We start from the raw sequence: 19,297 nt of genomic DNA, 5'->3' as shown, positions 1-19,297 counted from the left end.
TGGCTATAAGGACGTGAACTGTACGCCTTCGTCCCCACTTTTATACTAGTGAATGACACGAGGCTTGGTAGAAACTCAACCTGTTCAAATAATTGCAAACTCCACCTGCGTTGGTCAACCGAAATGCAATGAGCGCACAATTCACTTGTCCTTCAAACAAGCAGCTAAACAACTCCAGGAGCTGCCGTGGGCTTCTGTCAGCAATATATAGGCTATTCTTATCTCATCCATCATCTCTCTGTAGCAACTACTGGAATTCTTTTAACCTCCCAAGGACCCATGTTCTGCCGTTACTGGTACACCTAATGGTGGCGGACGTGTTTAACCTTGTTTCTGCAGCTTTTCACTGCTATTTGCGCATGAAACAGTCATAGTTTTAGGTATATTCCTTTTCGGTTCGCCACGTTTACTTATAAGTGCTGCGTGAACAATGAGTATCAATCTGTTGACACCCTCAAATCTAGTTCGTGTACGCTAGGTGGCGATAGCAACGGAGTCTGGCGCTCTGTGACATTCAGGATAGCGCTTGCTCAGTATAAGCGCATCAGTGTAGGTGATGAGAAGGTTTCAAGTTTCATCCGGAAAGTGACTTGTCTATGCAGAGGAACACTACAGCTGTTTCATCCTCAGCAATGTGCATCTCACAAGCCCCAAGGGGATTTTAACTCGCGAACTTACGGTTGGTGGTTTGGCAATACACTGACTAGCCCCAAGTGGCTGATCCGAATAATCAACTTGCTCCAATACAGCCCAGCGCTACCGACCAACTGGCTCTCCGAGCGACGACTTAGACGTAGGGCCTGTACGACTTGTGGGATATTCCTGCGAATATCGCGAATACCGTTAAACATATAGGTTCATCTTCCGTCGTCATGCTTGTTTTTCCCTGGGAATTTGTAGTTCTGCATGGGATTCTCCCATGTGACTACCGAGTATTTTTTTATATTGCATAGTTGCAGTCGCGCTCAGGTATATGGGGTTTTGGCACTAGATTAAGATGTATCAAGTTGCGCTGGCAAAACTACTGAACGTTATGGAGGAAACAATTTTATCCTTGAATGAATCCGCACAAGGTAAGCTCATCCCCAGCACCACTGGAACTGTGCATATCGAGTAGAGATCCTTCGATCGCAGAATCATATAATCCAAAATGCATAAATACGCTTATGCGTCTCCCCTTCCCAATTAGCTTTCAATTCCTTGCCCATAGTGTCACAAAACTCAAATTCTTTGACGAAATTGCACGGTTGACGGAGGAATCCATTATGCGAAGTTAAAGAGGTCTATCACAAGGGAAGATGTGGCACACCCAGGTCACAAGAAGAATACAATATTGATAAACTCGAAGGAAAAAAGTAACGATAAAATTCAGTATCACGAAATGCGGTCATCCACCTCTAGTGTTTACAACGGAACCGCAGGACGTTGATTGGAATCCTTGGACTCAGCGGGTGGGCTGAATCTGCAAAAAAAATGATAACAGACTTTCGATTACATCTAGTTTACTGTGGGGCACAGGCAAGCGGGAGGCGAATTGTGTTTCTGTATTCACATATATGGACAGAAAAACTGGCTAGTCACAAAAGCCTTTTCGGAGCTCCATAGACCGATGTGAATAGGTATGGAATAACATCAAGTGTCATTGGAAGCACAAGACTTAGGGAGGTTTGCTGATTATGAACTAGTCTCCGTGACCTATTGGCACATACATCACCATATATCGACCCTGAAAAAGGCAATACGATAAAAATAATGCGGGTGTGAGCCTTGAACAAGCGGTTTCCATAGGTGATGCGTGTTCGACTACCCACCAACTGTAGGTATTAGGTGTCTTCGTGGTCGAATCGCATTGAGAGGATTGAGGCGTTTATCGATTTTCCTATTGTTCGATCTTTCTAAATGCCAGACGCTTTGCGTCACCGAGAACCACCTACATCTGTTGGGGAACTAAGCGACAATAAAACAGGAGTAGAAGCATTGCGTAGGAGTCAACCGCGTTTGTTACATGCGTGGTTCCTAGCAACCCTGCTTCTTCCCCATGAATACGTGACAAAATATTACTTCTTTCGAACACCGATAACCCAAACTAGTCCAGTACTAGAACAGCGTAGGATTGAGATATGCAAAATGGTGGCACATACCTATTCAATGGGAAGTCCGAGATTCCCTTTCACCCACCATCGCCTGATATGTGGAAAATTACCCAACACGGTACAGTCGTCTTTGTCACAAGTGACTTGGTGTATCTGGCTGTTGACCCATCTTAACAATCCGATGATATTAATTTTTGCGGGCGACCTGACATTTACCGAGTCATTAGCCATGGACCTAGAATTCGACCAGATGTAATAGTGATGACGGTGAATATGGAGAGGCCCGTCTACATGCATGCTGGTCAAGGATTTGAAACTGTTCCTTTTTAAATTGCTTTGGATCACTTATGATAGGGTTGGTGAAGCATTACAGTATAAAAATCGTCCAATACTTGGAAAAGTTGCAGAAATGGCAGATTTTCATTTTTATTCACGCGGATATCTTCATGGACATCTAACTTCCAAACCTAGCGATAGCAGTAAATGTGGCGTCACATTCAATTGGTTATTGAGCTGTGAATTTGACGACTCGTCGGTACGTGATGCCCTCTGACCCTCTATCAGTCGGGCGACTCTGTGCATGGATATTGAATCATATGAAACGAAGCGCCTAGTTACGAAGACCATCGTCGTCTCAACGGCGCTAAATCTGATCCGGTTAGTCCAACTGAAAAGGAAGAAGCTACGGTTGTCAGAGGACCTATTCATTGATAAGGGGATCTCTTGTCTCAAAGGAGCTTTCAAACAATGCAACTTGCCTGTGGGCGCCAGCCAGCAAACAAGGTCTGTGATCTGACACAAGACTTTTCCGACGACTTCCATCCAGAGAGCCATTAAGGTTGGACCACCGGAAGTCGTCTTGATTTTCAATAATTCAATATTATGCCTTTTAAAGTAAGTTTAGTGGGATAAAATGAGACGAATACATAGCTGTATTGTGTTTGGTTAGTCACTGTACCCGACCACTAAGACTTGTCCTCAATCAGGAGAACTTTGCCAATTGAACCCTGCGATTAAGTTAATTACAAGTAATTGTCAAAAACACAAACAGATATTCTCATGCATGAATGTTGTGTTGAAACAACACAATCTTCATTTTTATTTAACATAACTTTGGAGCGTTCATACAGTATTAGTGACACATTGTGAAATCTGTGCTGCGAGATGAACTGAAGCTCGAGCATCTCTTAACCATGTGCAAATTCCAGCCTTCGAAAGTATGGTTGAAATCCAACTGTCACACCCATCGATACTGGGACCGTAGGCAGTCTGACTGGCGAAGGTGATGTCTTGACACTCAGTTAATCCTATCGTTCTTGCAGATATGCGGTTGAGTTTCGTCGCGTTAAAACACATTGGGTTCCTTGAGATACCGACGAGTATTCTGTCGAATGCTTCTTGAAGATGTGGATCAGATTTGATGGAGAATAAATCCGGTCACGATTGCTGACCCCGGAGAGGTGGTGCCGAATCCAGGCAAAAAGCACAAGGACACGGAACGAATGGTGTGCAGCGGGATGATTTGGATGGATCAAACCAAAAAAAAAACGCCGAGAAAAAAAACAGTTGCTCGATCTTGTTAGGTCATTCATTCTACAAATAAAGTACTTCCAACTATTGGGGGACGCCATCGGCTTCGGGAACTTCCTATGCACCGTGAGTATTTCAGACCACATGGCGCCCTGACTGCGAGTGTTTAAATGATCATATCATTACTGTCAGCTGTAAGAAACGCGAACTTGTCGTGCAGTGGTTGCAGCTGTCACAGTTTTGTTCACCGATGAATTGGGTAAGTGGGGTAGGTAGCTGCGCATTGGAGGCGGGAACTGATGAATTTGAGCGTAAATACAGCACGATCAGTGGGCTGTTTAGTTGGAGGACTTGGGAGGGGAGCTATGCATTGAAGGCAATAGCTTGGATGCACAAGCGCCATTGAGGGTGCGACTGGGCCATGTCTGATAATGTCTTCAACCATTGATGGGGGCGAGATGGCCCAGGTGGTTAGAGCGCGAATTTACTGACCGGAAGGTCCGTGGTTCGAATCCGACCCCCGCCACTCGACTTCCCCTGTCTAGGCTTGGGCAACCTGGCAGTATCCCAGCCCTCGTGCTTTCTTCGGGTGGCATGGCAGCTAGGCACCGGAAGGGTGCTACAGCTGAACGCTTTCTTTTCCAGCCATTGACGCGGCCCGTCTCGGGGTCCTCATCCAGAAAGACGGTAATGACAAGCGCAGCTGAGTTTGCTGGTAATGGATTTTACACTTCGCTGCCAAGTCGTTTGACTGCCTCTGGCTCACTTCCGCCCTTCACATGCATGTGCGAAAATAACCCTTCGAGGAAGTCGGTCGATTGGCATACGCAGCACGTAGCCAAGCCAGCGCAAACGATACGGTGTAACCATTTCATCTATCGAATGTGAGTTATTTCTTCCGAATACCATTCGATGTACTTCAGAATTGCTGATCCAGTGTTCCAACCAGATTCGGGCAATGCTCCGAAGACATCGATGGTCAAACACTGAAAGTTTTTTGACGTCCTCGGCGCGCAACGGCAAGGTTTCTGATCCATAGAGCAGCATGGAGCTCACGCAGCATTGTTAACTCGATCCTTTGAAAGTTAGCTGATGTCACGCCTACGCCACAGGTGACGCAGGTTCACAGAAGCTGCTCTGCCCCTACCCCGATCCGGATGGAAGTATCCTCTTTCACCAGATGGCCCAAGTAGGTACAGGACGAATTTACCGAACGGAAGGTTCGTGGTTCGAACCCGACCTCAACCTCTCGACTTCCCCTGTCTAGGCTTGGGCAACCTGGCAGTATTCCAGCCCTCGTGCAACCTTCGGGTGGCATGGCAGTTAGGCACCGAAAGGGTGCTACAGCTGAACAATTTTTTCTTTCACCAGACCACCGGGATTGATACAGCCGTCCAGGTAAACAAGTTTGTCTGCTACCTCAATCGGTCCATCCGCAAGCATGATGCTAGGGTTCGAGCCCACCCAGTCTTGCAGTAGCACATTGCACATGTGAAGCACATGCAAAACCGTGAGGCACAATTATTTAGATCACTAAATATTGTTTGCATTACCACGGGGTCAGATCTCAGGAGAGCTGCGTCGTCTGCGTACTCGATATCTGTGGGCGGACGCCCCGGGAGCACTTCGACCCTACAGGAATTACAGGCTGGCAGTGAGTCTTCCACGATCGCACCAATGACGAAGCCGAGGAGGAAAGGTGAAAGAAGACAGCCCTGTCTGGCACCAATTGATGTGATGAACTCAGGCGAGAGCTTCCCGTAGACCTTCACACGGCCGCGGGAGTTGGTGTGCAGGGTCAAGAGTCTATGATCGACGCATCCTCCTGCAGGACGGAACCCAGCTTGGTTTTCATGGACGTGTCTCTCCCTGCGTCCAGTCAACCTTCGAAGGATAAGACCAGAGAACACATTCGATGCTACAGCTAATAGGCTTAGGCCACGGTGGTTTTCACACAGCGTTCGCGTACCCTTTTTGGAGATACGGGTAACTGTCGACATGCTCCATTCGGCAGACAGCAATAAGCCTCGTCAGACGGATCGCCAGGGATTCTTAGAAGAGGGCTGGATACAGACCGTCCGGTCCTGGCGCCTTCTCATGTTTTAGCACGGATATTCCACACTTTGTTTCTTCTTCCGAAGGGCGCTCAACGTTTACACTCCATTCGCCTGTATGCACTATCTCTACAGGCTGTGTTGCAGGAGGCCAGCTGAAGTGTTCGGTGCATATTTCCAGTCGACGTTTTTGCGGACGTTTCGCTGACCGTTGCTTTTCTGGAGCCAGTCGACACAGGGTATGGCTGTTTCCCGTAGCAAAAGCCTTTTCCATGTCCCGAGCGTTCGATGTCCATCAGAGCTCTCGGTCTTTCCTCAAGCGTTTGAGGGATTTGCGTGCGCTGTCGTACTCGTTGCCTGTTGGTATGACTTTCCTGGCATCAATCATGGATAGCGATTTCGACGACACCCAGTGGTCTTGTAGTCGAATTGGAGAAGTCGGACGGACAGTCCTGAACGCCGCTAACATAGCTCCTTTCATATTTTGCCACGCCTTATCCACATGCTCACTGCCACCACGATATTGGTTTACTGTGGAGAGATGTGGGGCTAGCTCAGAGCGGTACTGTTGAGGTACAATCGTTCTTCCAAAATAGTGGATTGGCATGCTTCTTGCTAATTTGCGACGGCCGAAATGACAACGAACTGTCGGTCGTGCATGCATCAAGGCGTGATCGAAATAGTGTTGTGCTCCAGAAAGAACGGCAGTCTTGAATTGTGGCTTTCCACCGGTGGCTGATAGCCACGTGGTCCAAATGGGTCCACGGTTGATTTACAGTTGGTGGCTGCCAGTTTGCGCGATGGGAACGTTTATGCTGAAAGTTCGTACTGGCCAAAAACAGTTGATCAGCACACAACTAAAGGAGTCGATCTAGATTGTTTGTGCGGCGAGTATCGACTCTGACTGACCGCCCAAATGTGGTTCCAAGGAGCTAAGAGGGCCTACTCGAGCATTCATATCGCTCACAAAGATCATAATGCCAGTGCTTTTTGCTTGATAAATGAGCCCGGATAGCTCTCGATAGAAAGTATCGTTCTAAGCATCAGAACTGCAGTCCGTTGGGGCATACTACAAACAGGCACCGCTTTTTATACCGAGAGGCACTGGGCTTGATTGAACTGGATAACCGGACTGGGATCCAAAGCACGTTCAGCGCTGGGGCTCAGGGAGACTCCCACGCCATAAATTTCACGAGTCATCACTTCTGGGTCAACGGACACATGAAGTGAGGAATGTGAAAAAGCTGGGTTCGTCCTTGGCGTTCTGAGATGCATAATCACGCTTGGATTTTGCATGCGTGTTTCGGAGACACAGCATACATCAATTTTATAGGAGTATGATGTTTTATCAAGCATTGCCTGTTTGCCAATTTGACATAGAGTATGGACGTTAAAAGAAAGGATCTCGTGGATTTAGAAGTGTGCTATTTCGCTTATTTTTAATAGGCAGCAAGGAGCATAAGACCCTTCAGTTAGATAACTGACAGTCAAGTGACCCAGTGACGTTCACTTGTGTGGTGGTGGGGGGGTCAAGGCAGGCATCGGTGGACACCGAACTGCGCGGGCAAATGGTACTTCCGGTTTGCCTAGACCGAGAAAGGGGGTTTGGTTGAGGTACCCTACCTTGAGCTTTTGGCTCAAGTCTGACTCACAAGGCAGTGAGAGAATGTAGGGTTTTGTTCGGGGACCCTGCCCCTATCCCTTGACTCAAAAGTTTGGTCTGCTCGGCTGTAGGGGGTTGGCTTAACCCGAGGGCGCAGGGAATAAGGCATTACTGTCTATTCTTGATGCGGCTGCGCACAGCAAGTGCCTTTTGAGCAGCTGCGGGCTCTTTGGTTTTAAAAGTATTTTGACCAACCGTTTGGCGATCGGAGTGTGCGGTTTTCGGGACCGACCTTTTCTAACCCGTTCTTCCTCGGGGGAAGGCAGTATCGCTGCTTCCATAAATATGGATATACTAGTCGCCTTGGGTAAACACCTTACTGCCTTCACACTCCTATCGCAGAGGACATTACGACCATACCCCCAGACCGCCTCGTAGCACGATTACCCGTAGTACGAAGGCTCGCTGCTCTTGGTCTGACTGCTCCCCTTTCGTCTTCCTAGCATGGTTTCACCTTGTGGAACGATGTTCCAGCCACTGTAGCGCGGATGCGTACTGGGACTCAAAAAATAACTCAACGGCTAGTCATGCTGGTAAATATGTAGTCTGATTACGACTTACATTCTCATCAGGTACTTGGTTTTGTCCTCAGTGCGGGAATTTGAAGGTAAGGCCAGTGCCTCAACGTGCATGACCCTCATCATGACAAACTAGTGTTTAAGCGTAGATGCGATAAGGGGTCATAACCTTGGGGCCGTTAAACTAGAGTGCACGAAGTATAAATGTACTGTGTGATGGGAACAACATAACCGATAAGCCCGCTTTGCCAGTCCTGGGATAACAAAGGAGCAAGATAGGACTGAAGATGATGTGAGAACCAACTATCACACAATTTTCGCCATCAGCCTTCACAAAACATTAGCTCTATTGCTAACGACACTTCTTCAGAAGTCAAAAGTGGAGTGCATAGTCGGATAGCGAATCATAATACATAGGAGCCTGATTCTATGACCTGTAGTGGATTTTAGATCCTTTACGGTTTCAGTCGGAGCTGACTCGGGGTTCAAAAGTTCCAGACGGAGTCACAACATCAGACCTGAAAACAAAGATCTGTGAACATCACGCGCGTATTTCCTCGTTTTGGGTATAACATGACATTGGAATATAACGAGTGATATTACCCAAGAGATTTTGGGTGTTTGACCAGTTCTGAATGCATATCTCTGCAAAGCAATATATTTACCTGAGTTTTGATCGTCTTCGTCTCTTCTTAGAGCCCAAGTCACCAGCATCAGTGACTGTAAGATCGAAATACCAAGCGGCGGTAAATGCAACCACAAAAGACAAAACGACTAGACAGGCAAAGAATAGGTAAAATGTTTCTTCATCAAATATATCTGTGAAAGACGGTAAAACCGCTGAGGCCCGCGTGACCAGCTCGCGAGCGACAGGCCGTTTCCGTACCATGTGAACGTCTCCAGTGGAAATTTGATCTGAAAGAGTAAGAAAATTTATCAATGAGGCGGTGGTAAATGAATGAACAAATATGGAAGGCAGTGTCAATGATGGTTGTTAAACTATATTCAGGTGCGGATTGATGTGCTAACGGGAGACCCGGCGGCACTCCAACTGAATTTCTCGTTTATACCACTCTTCTAGTGAATGTGTTGCACAAAGACTGCCTAAGTTCGAGATACCGGAGTATATTTTTTGACGAAACACCACTCATAAGACTGCCGAAACCCCTTTGACCTTTTAAAGAATATCATAAATGGGGTTTAGCCACAACTCGCTGAATAATCGTTCAGCTGTAACGAGCTTATTGTGCCTAGCTGTCATGCCACCCGAAGGGTGCACGAAGGCTGGAATACCGCCCGGTTGTCCAAGCCTAGGCACGGCAAGTCGAGATGCAGAGGTCGGGTTCCAACCGCGGACCTTCCGGTCAGTAAATTCGCGCTCTAACCACTGAGCCATCTCGCACTTACCTGAAGAGCACTAAAAAGGGCGAAGCAAGTCATGGTTTGTTTTCAGTAAACCTGTGAGCAGCGTGTTTCGTCACGAAGCGGACATGGTTGGCCACTCAAACTCTGAGGTGAGGCTTGAGATTTGAGACCTGAAGTGAAGAGCGGGTCGATGAAGAGAACTTACTGTCCATACCAGACGGTCTTTATACCTCCATTATTTACGGAGATACTTGATACTGGGGTACCCACAGTGTAATATTCGTTCAAGAAAAATCGTCCACAGATGTGGGTGGACCTATATGAGCGACTCAGTCGACTCATCGAAATTGTGGGCATCCAATGCACAAATGAAGTTGTAACATTTGAACAAAACATGCATATCAAGGTGCATCGGTATTGGTATAGCTCCCAGGTCTAAAGCAGAGTGCTTGCTAAGTTGGATACCCGTAAACAGCCGAATCTGTGCTGCCCGTCGTTATGGAACGCATTCAAATCGTGCTCTCGTCCGGTGTACATTTCCACCAACAAGGAACCAGCCCACAGGTTGGTAGTAAGAAAGCCCTGTGAACCAGACGTTAACGGAACAAAGCTTACTGTGCAGTGCTTTACAAATGGCCTACCCGGAAAGCATTGACCACGCTTAACACCATAAACTGTCTGTGGTGGCTCCCAGCGCGTACACAAGAGCCCCTGGGTCCACATAAAATATTGAGACGCAGCATTCTTCCAGAGGGAGCACAATTCGGCCAGAAGATCGAGAATACTTCAGCCCACTGTAACTCGTGTGTGGACGGCGGTGTGGTGCACGCATGTACACCAGAGAGAGAGGACCTCTAATTTTGGAAAAAATCCGTTATTATATGTATCATTCGTTTAGCTGTAGCACCCTTAAGGTGCCTGATTGCCATGTCGCCCAAAAGAACCACGAGGGCTGAGATACTGCCAGGTTGTCCAAGCCTAGGCAGGGTAAGTCGAGATGCAGAGGTCGGGTTCGAACCAAGAACCTTTCAGTCAGCAAATTCGCGCTTTAACCACTGAACCATCTTTTGCAAACATCCTTCATGTCCTGTTTCCATACCTCCCTTCGAACTGGGGTCTACAACGAACCGTCCGGAGGCGAGTTCTCACGACCAATGGAGTCCGTCAAGGTTACTCCCTTCAAGATCATGTTCAATTTTCCAGTGACATTATTGTGAAAAGTAAATCTCAAGGGACCATAAATTTGCTTGTCGAATTCACTTCTTGAGACGGAGTGATGAAATTTGATTATACGGACGGCGACCCGTTGTCTGACTGAAATCAGTCGCAACATGGTATCGGAGACATTCCCTTGTTCCAGTGTGCGTTTTGCACCTTCAGAGCCCAGTCTTTCTTCGGAATGCTGTTGTGGCACCCTCTGAAACTTTATGATTTTATTCACGGTCGACGAATCTTGGTAGCTACAGAAGCCTTCACCATACTGCAAAAGATGAAATTAATGGGCACATAATTTAGGTGCAAACAACATTCTCCAACCTGGATTATTTATGGCGTCAGATACGAATTTTACTGAAGCTAGGGAGCAGTGTTTACAAAGCAATCACAAGAGTCGTACAATGTAGCTCCTCTGAGCTGAGGATTTCAAATGCCATCTAGCACCTAACTACCGGTGTCCGTAGCATGGCAACGGCCAGTTGGGTGCGGCGTGAAAGCGATAAAATGATGGGAAGGTGAGTACCGGTTAATCCATCAGAATCGTTGGGGTGGCAAATTACACATGCCAAGTAAGGATGGTCTGAAAATCCACTCAAGATGCCCACTCACCATTTCGGTCCAAACGATTATTCGAGTAAGATTCTAGGAAACCAGGTCATGAAATGGTGATGCACAATGAAGCGGTGACAGTCGAACTAGTGCTGCGGGGTATTCCTGCCTCGCTGACTAAAGCCTAACCGATCCCCGTTCACACCAAAAGTTGACACCTTGACGTGGTAGTCGGACATGAGTATTCCCCTGGCTGGAATGCTGTCCCACAAGGTAAAACCATGCCAGGAAGGCCAATGACGAAGAGCAGCGAAAGCCCGCAATACGAATAACCGCAGTACGAGGCGGTCTGGAGGTAAGGTCGCATTGTTCTCTACAATGGGAATGCGTGTTTCGGAGACAGATGGATGTTGGGCCGAATACTTCGAACAACAGTTGTCGTGGCCACCAGCTGACGCTCATCTGGAGCCCACAACTGACGTAGAATCCTGGAAGGTGAACGGGGAACCACCTACGCTCTCGGGGTTTTACGACTGCATTTGCTTTCTCAAGCGCCACCGGGCTTTTGGTCCGGATGACCTCTCCCCTCGCAATGTTCAAAGACGAGGGTGAAGTCCTCAGTCAGCGCTTGTCTGATATGGGAAAAGAAACCCATCTCAGACACCTCGGGAGAGTCGGTGATAGTGCCGATATCAAAAAGGGACTCGTACTGCATGTGGTAACCAACGGGGGGGGGGTCAGCTTGACCCTGGCTGTAACGAGACTGTTGGCATCACTCATGCTTCGTCGCATTACGATGGCTCGTGAAACACTGACTAAAGAGTAGCAAGCGGAATTCCGGCCTGACAGGGGTTGCGTTGACCAAATCTTCACACTCCGTCAGGTGCTAGAACAACGCCACAAACCCACAATTCTAGTATCCCCGGGTTTCCAAGGCATTCGACTCGGGTCTGTTCTTTTCTAAGGCGTCTGTTAATTTGAGACACCAAAAGCGCCAAAGTGGGGTGTCTCAGGCTACAGTGCGGTTTACTTTTTTGTACGGCTGAGATATGGCCTGTTCGAGCAGCAGAACTGAGACGTCTTCAGGTGTTCGACAATCGTTGTCTCAGAACCACAGATCGTGTAAGTTGGCGTCGGAGAAACCGTAACAAAGCAACTAGAAAGCGGGTTTTCAGCTGTGCAACGGGTACTTTTATTCAAAAATGTGTCCAGCACCCGAAGCTGCGTTGGTTGGGACACGTGTTCATCCTCATCATCATGGACAGCATGACATCAGTGTTCAACACTGATGCTTCACTGCCGTACAACCATGATTTATTTGAAAGCCTTATTGTTGCGTATGCCGAACGACCGTTCGTCGGAGTGCTGTTTGTCATGCCCAACTGAGTGGAGAAAGCAGATGTGACCAACCCTTGACCTGGCAAAGGGGCATGAAGAAGATCACGAAACGTTTGGGTGCTCTCGGTGCCACTCGCCTTTAGGGATGGCGACCGCGTGGTCCACACTGTGCCTGGTTGGAGACGCTGCAAGATGTGGTAACCGATGTCAGTGGCCTTTTTATTGCCAGTTTCCGTCCAGATTGCCTGAATGTGTCTGGAGGTGTAGGCACCTCAGAATGATTGTAGTAACCTAGCACTAAGTCCATTCTTTTCTTCACAAGGCTTTTAAACAAATCATGGTTGTACGGTGTTGAACAATGATGTCATGCTGTCGGTGACGATGACATACATCGACAGATAGGGCAAGCAATGTTTCAGCAAGAGATGCCTGTTGCCCAATTTGACACGGGGCACGAACATTGGACGTTGCGACGTGGATCGGATCTCTTGGGGTTAGTGAGTAACTAGTTAAGTTTATTTTTCCGGATAATGGTTTAGACACGGAACATTGGCTAGGTGGCAGACGGGTTGATCGATTGATGGGTAAAGAAAGGTGAAAGAGAAGGCGGAGATGAGCGAAGAGCCGCAAGGGTGAATGACACTTCCCGGTTCTCCAAGCGAAAGAAAAGGTTTTGGTTGAGATACCCTACCCTGAGCCTTTGACTAAAAGTATAACCCACGAGGCAGTGGGAGGATGAGGTAATTAGAGTGTGGGCTCTTGGTTGTGCAACAGGTACTTCAGTCGCGTAAAAGATCCGCCACCATCTGCTGAGGTAGCTCGGTCATGTATTACACACAAAGAAACATTAACCGGAAAGTGTTGTTCTCCGTGCGTCCTTCAGAATAGCGAGGTGGACAATGTTTGACGAGGTGGGAGCGGTTCAAGTTGAGGGTTGGCGCAACGCGCCCCCTTCTTTGCGCTCGGCTGTAAACATTACAAGGGATGGCCTATTGATGTCAATTGAGTTGTGCTATCAGTTTCTCTCCAGGTTGTCTGGCTGAACTCTCTAGGTGCAGATACCTCAGAAGGTTCGCTCAATGTCCCTCCCTTATTCTATGTTTTCTGTGACCTTCACCTTAAGGCTTTAAATAAAATTAAATGAACTTTGTGGTTAGATGGCAGTGAAGCATGAGTGATACTGCTATATCCGTTGAATCACACCTGCAGTTCTTCGTTCAGCGGCTCTTATTAAATGCCTTCCCCACCCAGCAAGTGATACAATGCAATCAATCCGGCTCTCAGTCCCTTAGTCATTGTTTTGTACCACAACTATCGCCCAGAAAAATAAACCAAAATAATCCCGTGATAAACTCGAAAGATTTTACTAAAGTCGCGGCCTTCAATGCTATACACGCTTAAACTGGGCGACAGGCATCACGTTCCTCTGAATGAATGCGTCCATATGTTATTCGGAAGGGACTCGGCGAACACCTTTGTCAGAATGGACCGGTGCATCTAACGAACTGCTACGAAAATGGTTTCCGGGCTTAAATCCATGGACTATGAAACGCGCATCGCGATGCCTGACCTCCTTTCCCTGGAGTATCGTCGCCTTCGAAATCTAATTCTTTTTCATGCCCTTTTTGAACAAGTTTTGGCCAACGGGTTTTTTTTACCGTTGACCCAGCAATCACACGGCGGGATTTCAAGCACACTTTTATTAGGCAACTTTTCTTTCATTTTGGATATTTGCTACGTAGAATAACCTTCTTCCGACGGTCGGCTACGCTCCATCCAGTACTTGGTTCAAAGAACTATCAGACGTACGCTTTTTTATGTGAGTGCTCCGGCTGGCAAACTGACCGCCCCGCGTCCAGAACTTGAGGTGCAATTCTACACCTTTTGCGCTTACACCTTTCAGGTTAATGACAAGAACAAAACCGACCTGGGAACCTTGGGTGAAAGCCTTGATTCTGTGTATCAATCCGTGAATCCGTGATGCCCAAGTCCGGAAGGAGCAGTTAGGTAGTAGATTTGGAGTCCATGCTCATCGTACAGATAATAGAGAGTGACTTTTTCAGCCGTGCTGAACACCACCTGTTTCTGGCCTTACAAACATTCTGAAAAAGTACTCCCGCCGATCGATTTATAAATCCATCGGCCTATATATAGACCACCGAATACACGCCGGGCATGTTATTATAATAACATATATGTACTGTAGACGACTTCAGTTTTTGTCCCCATGTTCGTTTCACTATAGAATATCAAAAAGTCCGGTAGCTTGGAACGACGCACTTTGGAGAGGGAAAATTATTGCAACTGCATTCACCACAACATCCGCTGGAATCTTTGTGAGGGGACGAGGAGCGTCGAGCTGAAAATGCTCGGGGCCGATTGGCTGGCGTTCTGACAAACCAGGACATGGCTTCGTTGCTTCCGCAGCTGGTTCGTGAAACTCGTCTGACAACGTCATGTACGGTCATTTAGAGCGGCCTACTTCTCGTACGTGAACACAACTGGCTAATAGTCACCAATGCAGTCTCATTTAAGTGTCGTCCATTCACCTCATGACATCGTGCGGGTTCCTTCATCAGTTACTGATTCACGGACTCACGGATTCACGGATTGATACACAGGATCGAGGCTTTTGCCCAAGTTTCCCGGGTCGGTTTTGTTCTTGTCGGTCAGTGGCTGTCATTCACCCGAAAGGCACAAGTGAAAAAAGGGTGTAGCACTGCTCTTTATGTTCTCAGCGCGGGGCAGTATGCTTGCCAGCGCGAGGATTCGCATAAATAAATGTCTGTGCCCTGAGCTTGAAAATTTTCTTACTATGTCCCCGCCAGGTGTTTGCTGGGTCAACGGTAAAAAACCTGTTTGTCAAGCTTTGTTCAAACAGGGCGTAGGTAAGAATTAGGTCCCCTCGGAGGCGACGGTACTCCAGGGGAAAGAGATCAAGCATTCCGAGACGCGTTTCGTAGTCCACGGATTCGAGGCCGGCAACCATTCTCGTAGCGGCCCGCTGGACACGCTCGATAAGGGTGAAGTCTATCGTACGTCCTGAGTAGGCAACTTGGTTGGCGAGTTCCAGGAGCGGTCTGATGTAGGCCCCATGGAGTATTTGGAAGTCCATGCGAGTGATACGGGAGAGTGTGCGTCGGATCATCCGTAAAATGGCGAATGCCCTTTGGGCTGATTTCTCATGCTGTAGTGAGACGGAAAAGTTTGAGGAGACCCAGATGCCCAAATCTCTTTTGGCATCTACCCTCATGATGTTTTCTGGTCCCTTTTCACCATGTATAACAAAGGCATTCGCTGACACACGATCACGGCTTTCGTCCAAGCTTTCCGGGTTGGGTTTATTCTTCTCACCCATACATCGGGATAACCCAGGGCGAAGCAGTGATATTTGGGGATGCATCGAATTTCTGTAGTTCAACACATTTGGATTGATTTTGATGGAATACTAATGGAAACGCACAATTCGATACAAGCCCAAGCGAAAAGCCTGACCGTGCTCTCGATTTACCAAATCCACAATGTATCCGACCCGGATGGAGGGCACTATTGAATGAACATAGAAACTACCTGGACACCCCCACGTTCTCTCGAAATGAAAACCGAATACGGTTGGATTGTGGCAGTTTGAGTGATTGGAGTTAAGAAAGCGCCACACCGGTTATCGTTGAGATACTTTCCTGCTACCTACTACGTACCTGGACAACTAGGCAACAGTAACCTGCCGTTGATTCTTCTTTTCCTTCAATCTCTTTCACCCCGAAAACACTCCACTATATCTGCACTACCCAGTCAGCATCCTCTAATTTCCATCGCACCACCGTGCTGTGTCGTCCGCCTGACTTTCTCTGCTTGATTTCTGCGCATAACACACATGGAACTTTCGGCCTGAGAGAAAGGGTGAACAGTAGGGTGGAAGTTGCAGGTGAAGTTGCTGGCTGTTGCCAAAACAGGGTGGAGTCAATTAGGATGCTTCGTTTCCACCAGCGTCATGGCTTAAAATTGCCCCTTTAGGGCTACAACCGTCTTTCTTTCATAGGGTTTTGGACAAGGAACCGCCTGTTGAAAACCACTCTATACGTCAAAGAGACTCGCTTACCCCGCTGCCAGATTCATTTGTGATGCATTCCCCTCCCCGATGCTTAGAATTATGTGATATTTTCACATGATACTGTCCGCATATTGATTCTGCACTCTTCCAAATCCCGATTCGTGTTTTCCTCCGGTTAGATAAGGTCTTTTGTTTGTCCTAGTTTAGCTCCTTTTCACACCCAGTGGCAGCAGTATATTCCCCATATATATCCTTGGTTTGCCCAGTTAATGATTATAAGGCGTGTCTGGCGTTTATTCTTGGTTGTTAGACGCGACTTGAAATGATGGATTTTATCGTCACCCACAAGAAATCCATTAAAATAGATCGTTTCTGTTTCCGTACTAAGCACCTATTTATTGAAACACAAAATCTCTAACAGCTGAGCTTGACGTGCCTTGTTCCCAACATGGATTCATCGGGTTTGCCATATAACAGGTGATGTAGCGAAATTATAAATAGTAGAATTTCGGTGCCACAGAGAACACGACTAGCCGTATGTCTGGCAATCACATATGGTCATTCTGCAGTAGTTTAGAGGATATACCAGAGAATACCATGAGCGACGCAGCAGAAATAGCCCAAACAGCGCCGCCGCGATTTGTGTCACATTGAAGTTCGTTTGTGCAGGGGTAGAAAATCGCAAATTTTCACACAACCTAACGTTAGAAATTACAATTTTGGACAATCGCTTCCCAACACTTACGAACGCACTATTACCACTGTGTGAAGTTAGTCAGTTGTCAGCTAAGACCAAGTGAACAACCGATGCTGGCGTATTACTTTTGAATTTGAACGTACCAGAGTCTAAAGAGAACCTTGCTACCGGTAAGACAAGCCATCTAAAACGATATCCCGAAACTAGCCAAAACTGCCGGGCCTTAGAAACGGCAGAAAGCTTTGATCAACGGTTGCAGCGAAACCGTGGAAGTGCAAGCGCAGGAGAAAACGGTCGGTCTTTTGGACTCTGGGGTGTAATCAGGTGCAACGTCGTTCAATTTGTTCCAAAACCCTCACTTCTGGCGAGCATCGTGGAGCCTGATAACAGTATTTGTTATCGTTTTAACCGAGAAGCTGTTGATAATTTGTTTTGCGGATCGTGACACAACATCTACATCAGTCCTTGGCTTCATGTTGTACCCACCTTGCATATCAAGAAGTAAGACAGTGTAACATACTTTTTGGGGGAGACAAAAGTTATTACAGCGGTTAAAATATGATCATCAGTACATCTTTCAAAAGTCCGCGCTAAAATCGGCGTGCGGGAGTCGAAAACAAAAACATGTGGACGTGGATCCCGATGGCTTACGCTGACCGAACAAGGTACTCCTCTAAATTTTTCCGTTACAGATTCGCGTCAGGCACGTCCAATGAACGCGCTGTTCGGCCATTTAGAGGAACTCGATTCCGATGCAGCCCTGTAGGTGACGCAGCCGGTTCCTGGATGCACACCGCGAATTCCCCTGAAATCGGAGGGAGCGTGGGCATAAGTTTATATTATTTGATGGTATTTATCCGACCCTTTAAAATCTCCCCATGTAACCGAGGATTTGTTGAGCGTTGTTTAAACTCACGGGTCAATATAGGCGCGGAACCCATATTAAACTTACTGTCAGTGGGTTAGCAAGTTATCTGCGTGAAGACGGCGGTAGCTTTCACAGGAAAGTTTTATCCCAGCGCTTTTTCTTCTTCACCGGACTTGGAAATTATTTCAGGGCTACACAGACCATAGCCACTCCCTTCTTCTCCACGCAAACTCAGAATAAAGCAGCTATTCACAGACCTTATAGGGGAATGGTTTTAATCGACGCAGCAGGCTCCCAGCCGGACAAAGCAAAGGAATTCGTGAGAGGCAGTGGGTTTGTTGGCTTTTTATGGTGGCCATCACCCGTTGTTTTGGGTACATATGGGGTAATATATTCACCGGTATTCTGATTCCTTGATAATATGATTAGAAGATTTGATGGGTCTATTGGTAAAACGTGCAAAAAGTGCAACGCTGTGGTCGCTGAGTTGAAGTTTCGGCACAAATTCAACGGAACGGCAAGGGTTTGTGGGCACTTGTAACGCGCTCGGTTTATGACTAGTAGAGGCGTGGTGATCTACGAGCAAGCCGAATAACTGGGTATGGCTTTCATGGTATCGTGCTCACGATGTCGTACTTGGGTTCATAAATAGTTCCATTCTTGAGCATCTTGGGTGGGTCTCTTTGGGTTGCCGCGGTAGATGAGATAGAAACCGAGATCTTGGCAAATTAAACTCAGCATGAAGCAAAAATATTCTTGGGTTTCGGTCGCTGCAAAGTTCATTGTTTTTATTCATTTCGAGTGCAAAAAGACAGCCGTGCGTACCTTGGTGACCCAGAATGGGGGAAGTGTGAAAAATATCTGCTACGGTGCACTGATTTACCGGGTGGACTGCTGTTCGCAATGGCAGGCAGTGAGGTAATCACAATATCAAACTCTATGGCGAGCCGACCCTTGACGATTTCAAAAATGGTAGTCGACATTCAGTTGGAGATAATAGGTATGTGGTAGATGCCAGTGGATGTAGGCATATGTGAACGCGAGGGACGTGCATTAGCTCAATGACACCAACTAAGGTAGCTTGAAGCTTTTGCAGACATGAAATGGGAGAAAAATATGAGATGTCCGAAGGTGTTTGTCTGGAAGATGGAATACCCCTATAATGCTGCAATTACAAGCTGAAGAAAATGTGGACGACTAGTCAAGGCAGATCAGGTGGGTGTATTCTGAAGGGTAATGGCCTATTGACCGCCTAGATGGCAAAGGCAAGGTTGGTGGCGTTGTGACGTGGATCGAAGGATACCTGATACTGGTAAATAAAATTAGATAAACCCTGCAGTCTTCGGGTAGATCATC

General features: G+C 47.2%; 1 protein-coding gene across 1 annotated transcript; it reads right to left on the bottom strand.

Annotated features, from left to right (window-relative positions):
• Window positions 1–6,766: 6,766 nt before the first annotated feature.
• Window positions 6,767–15,728, bottom strand: T265_04060 (hypothetical protein; the record flags this gene model as incomplete). Its single annotated transcript, XM_009168695.1, has 4 exons — window positions 6,767–6,941; window positions 8,524–8,773; window positions 14,606–14,770; window positions 15,140–15,728. The coding sequence occupies 4 exons, from the start codon at window positions 15,726–15,728 to the stop codon at window positions 6,767–6,769; spliced, it is 1,179 nt and encodes a 392-aa protein (XP_009166959.1).
• Window positions 15,729–19,297: the final 3,569 nt, after the last annotated feature.

Source organism: Opisthorchis viverrini (genome assembly GCF_000715545.1).
Source record: "Opisthorchis viverrini unplaced genomic scaffold opera_v5_63, whole genome shotgun sequence".
Classification (NCBI taxonomy): domain Eukaryota; kingdom Metazoa; phylum Platyhelminthes; class Trematoda; order Opisthorchiida; family Opisthorchiidae; genus Opisthorchis; species Opisthorchis viverrini.
This window is presented reverse-complemented; position numbering and strand designations above follow the sequence as displayed.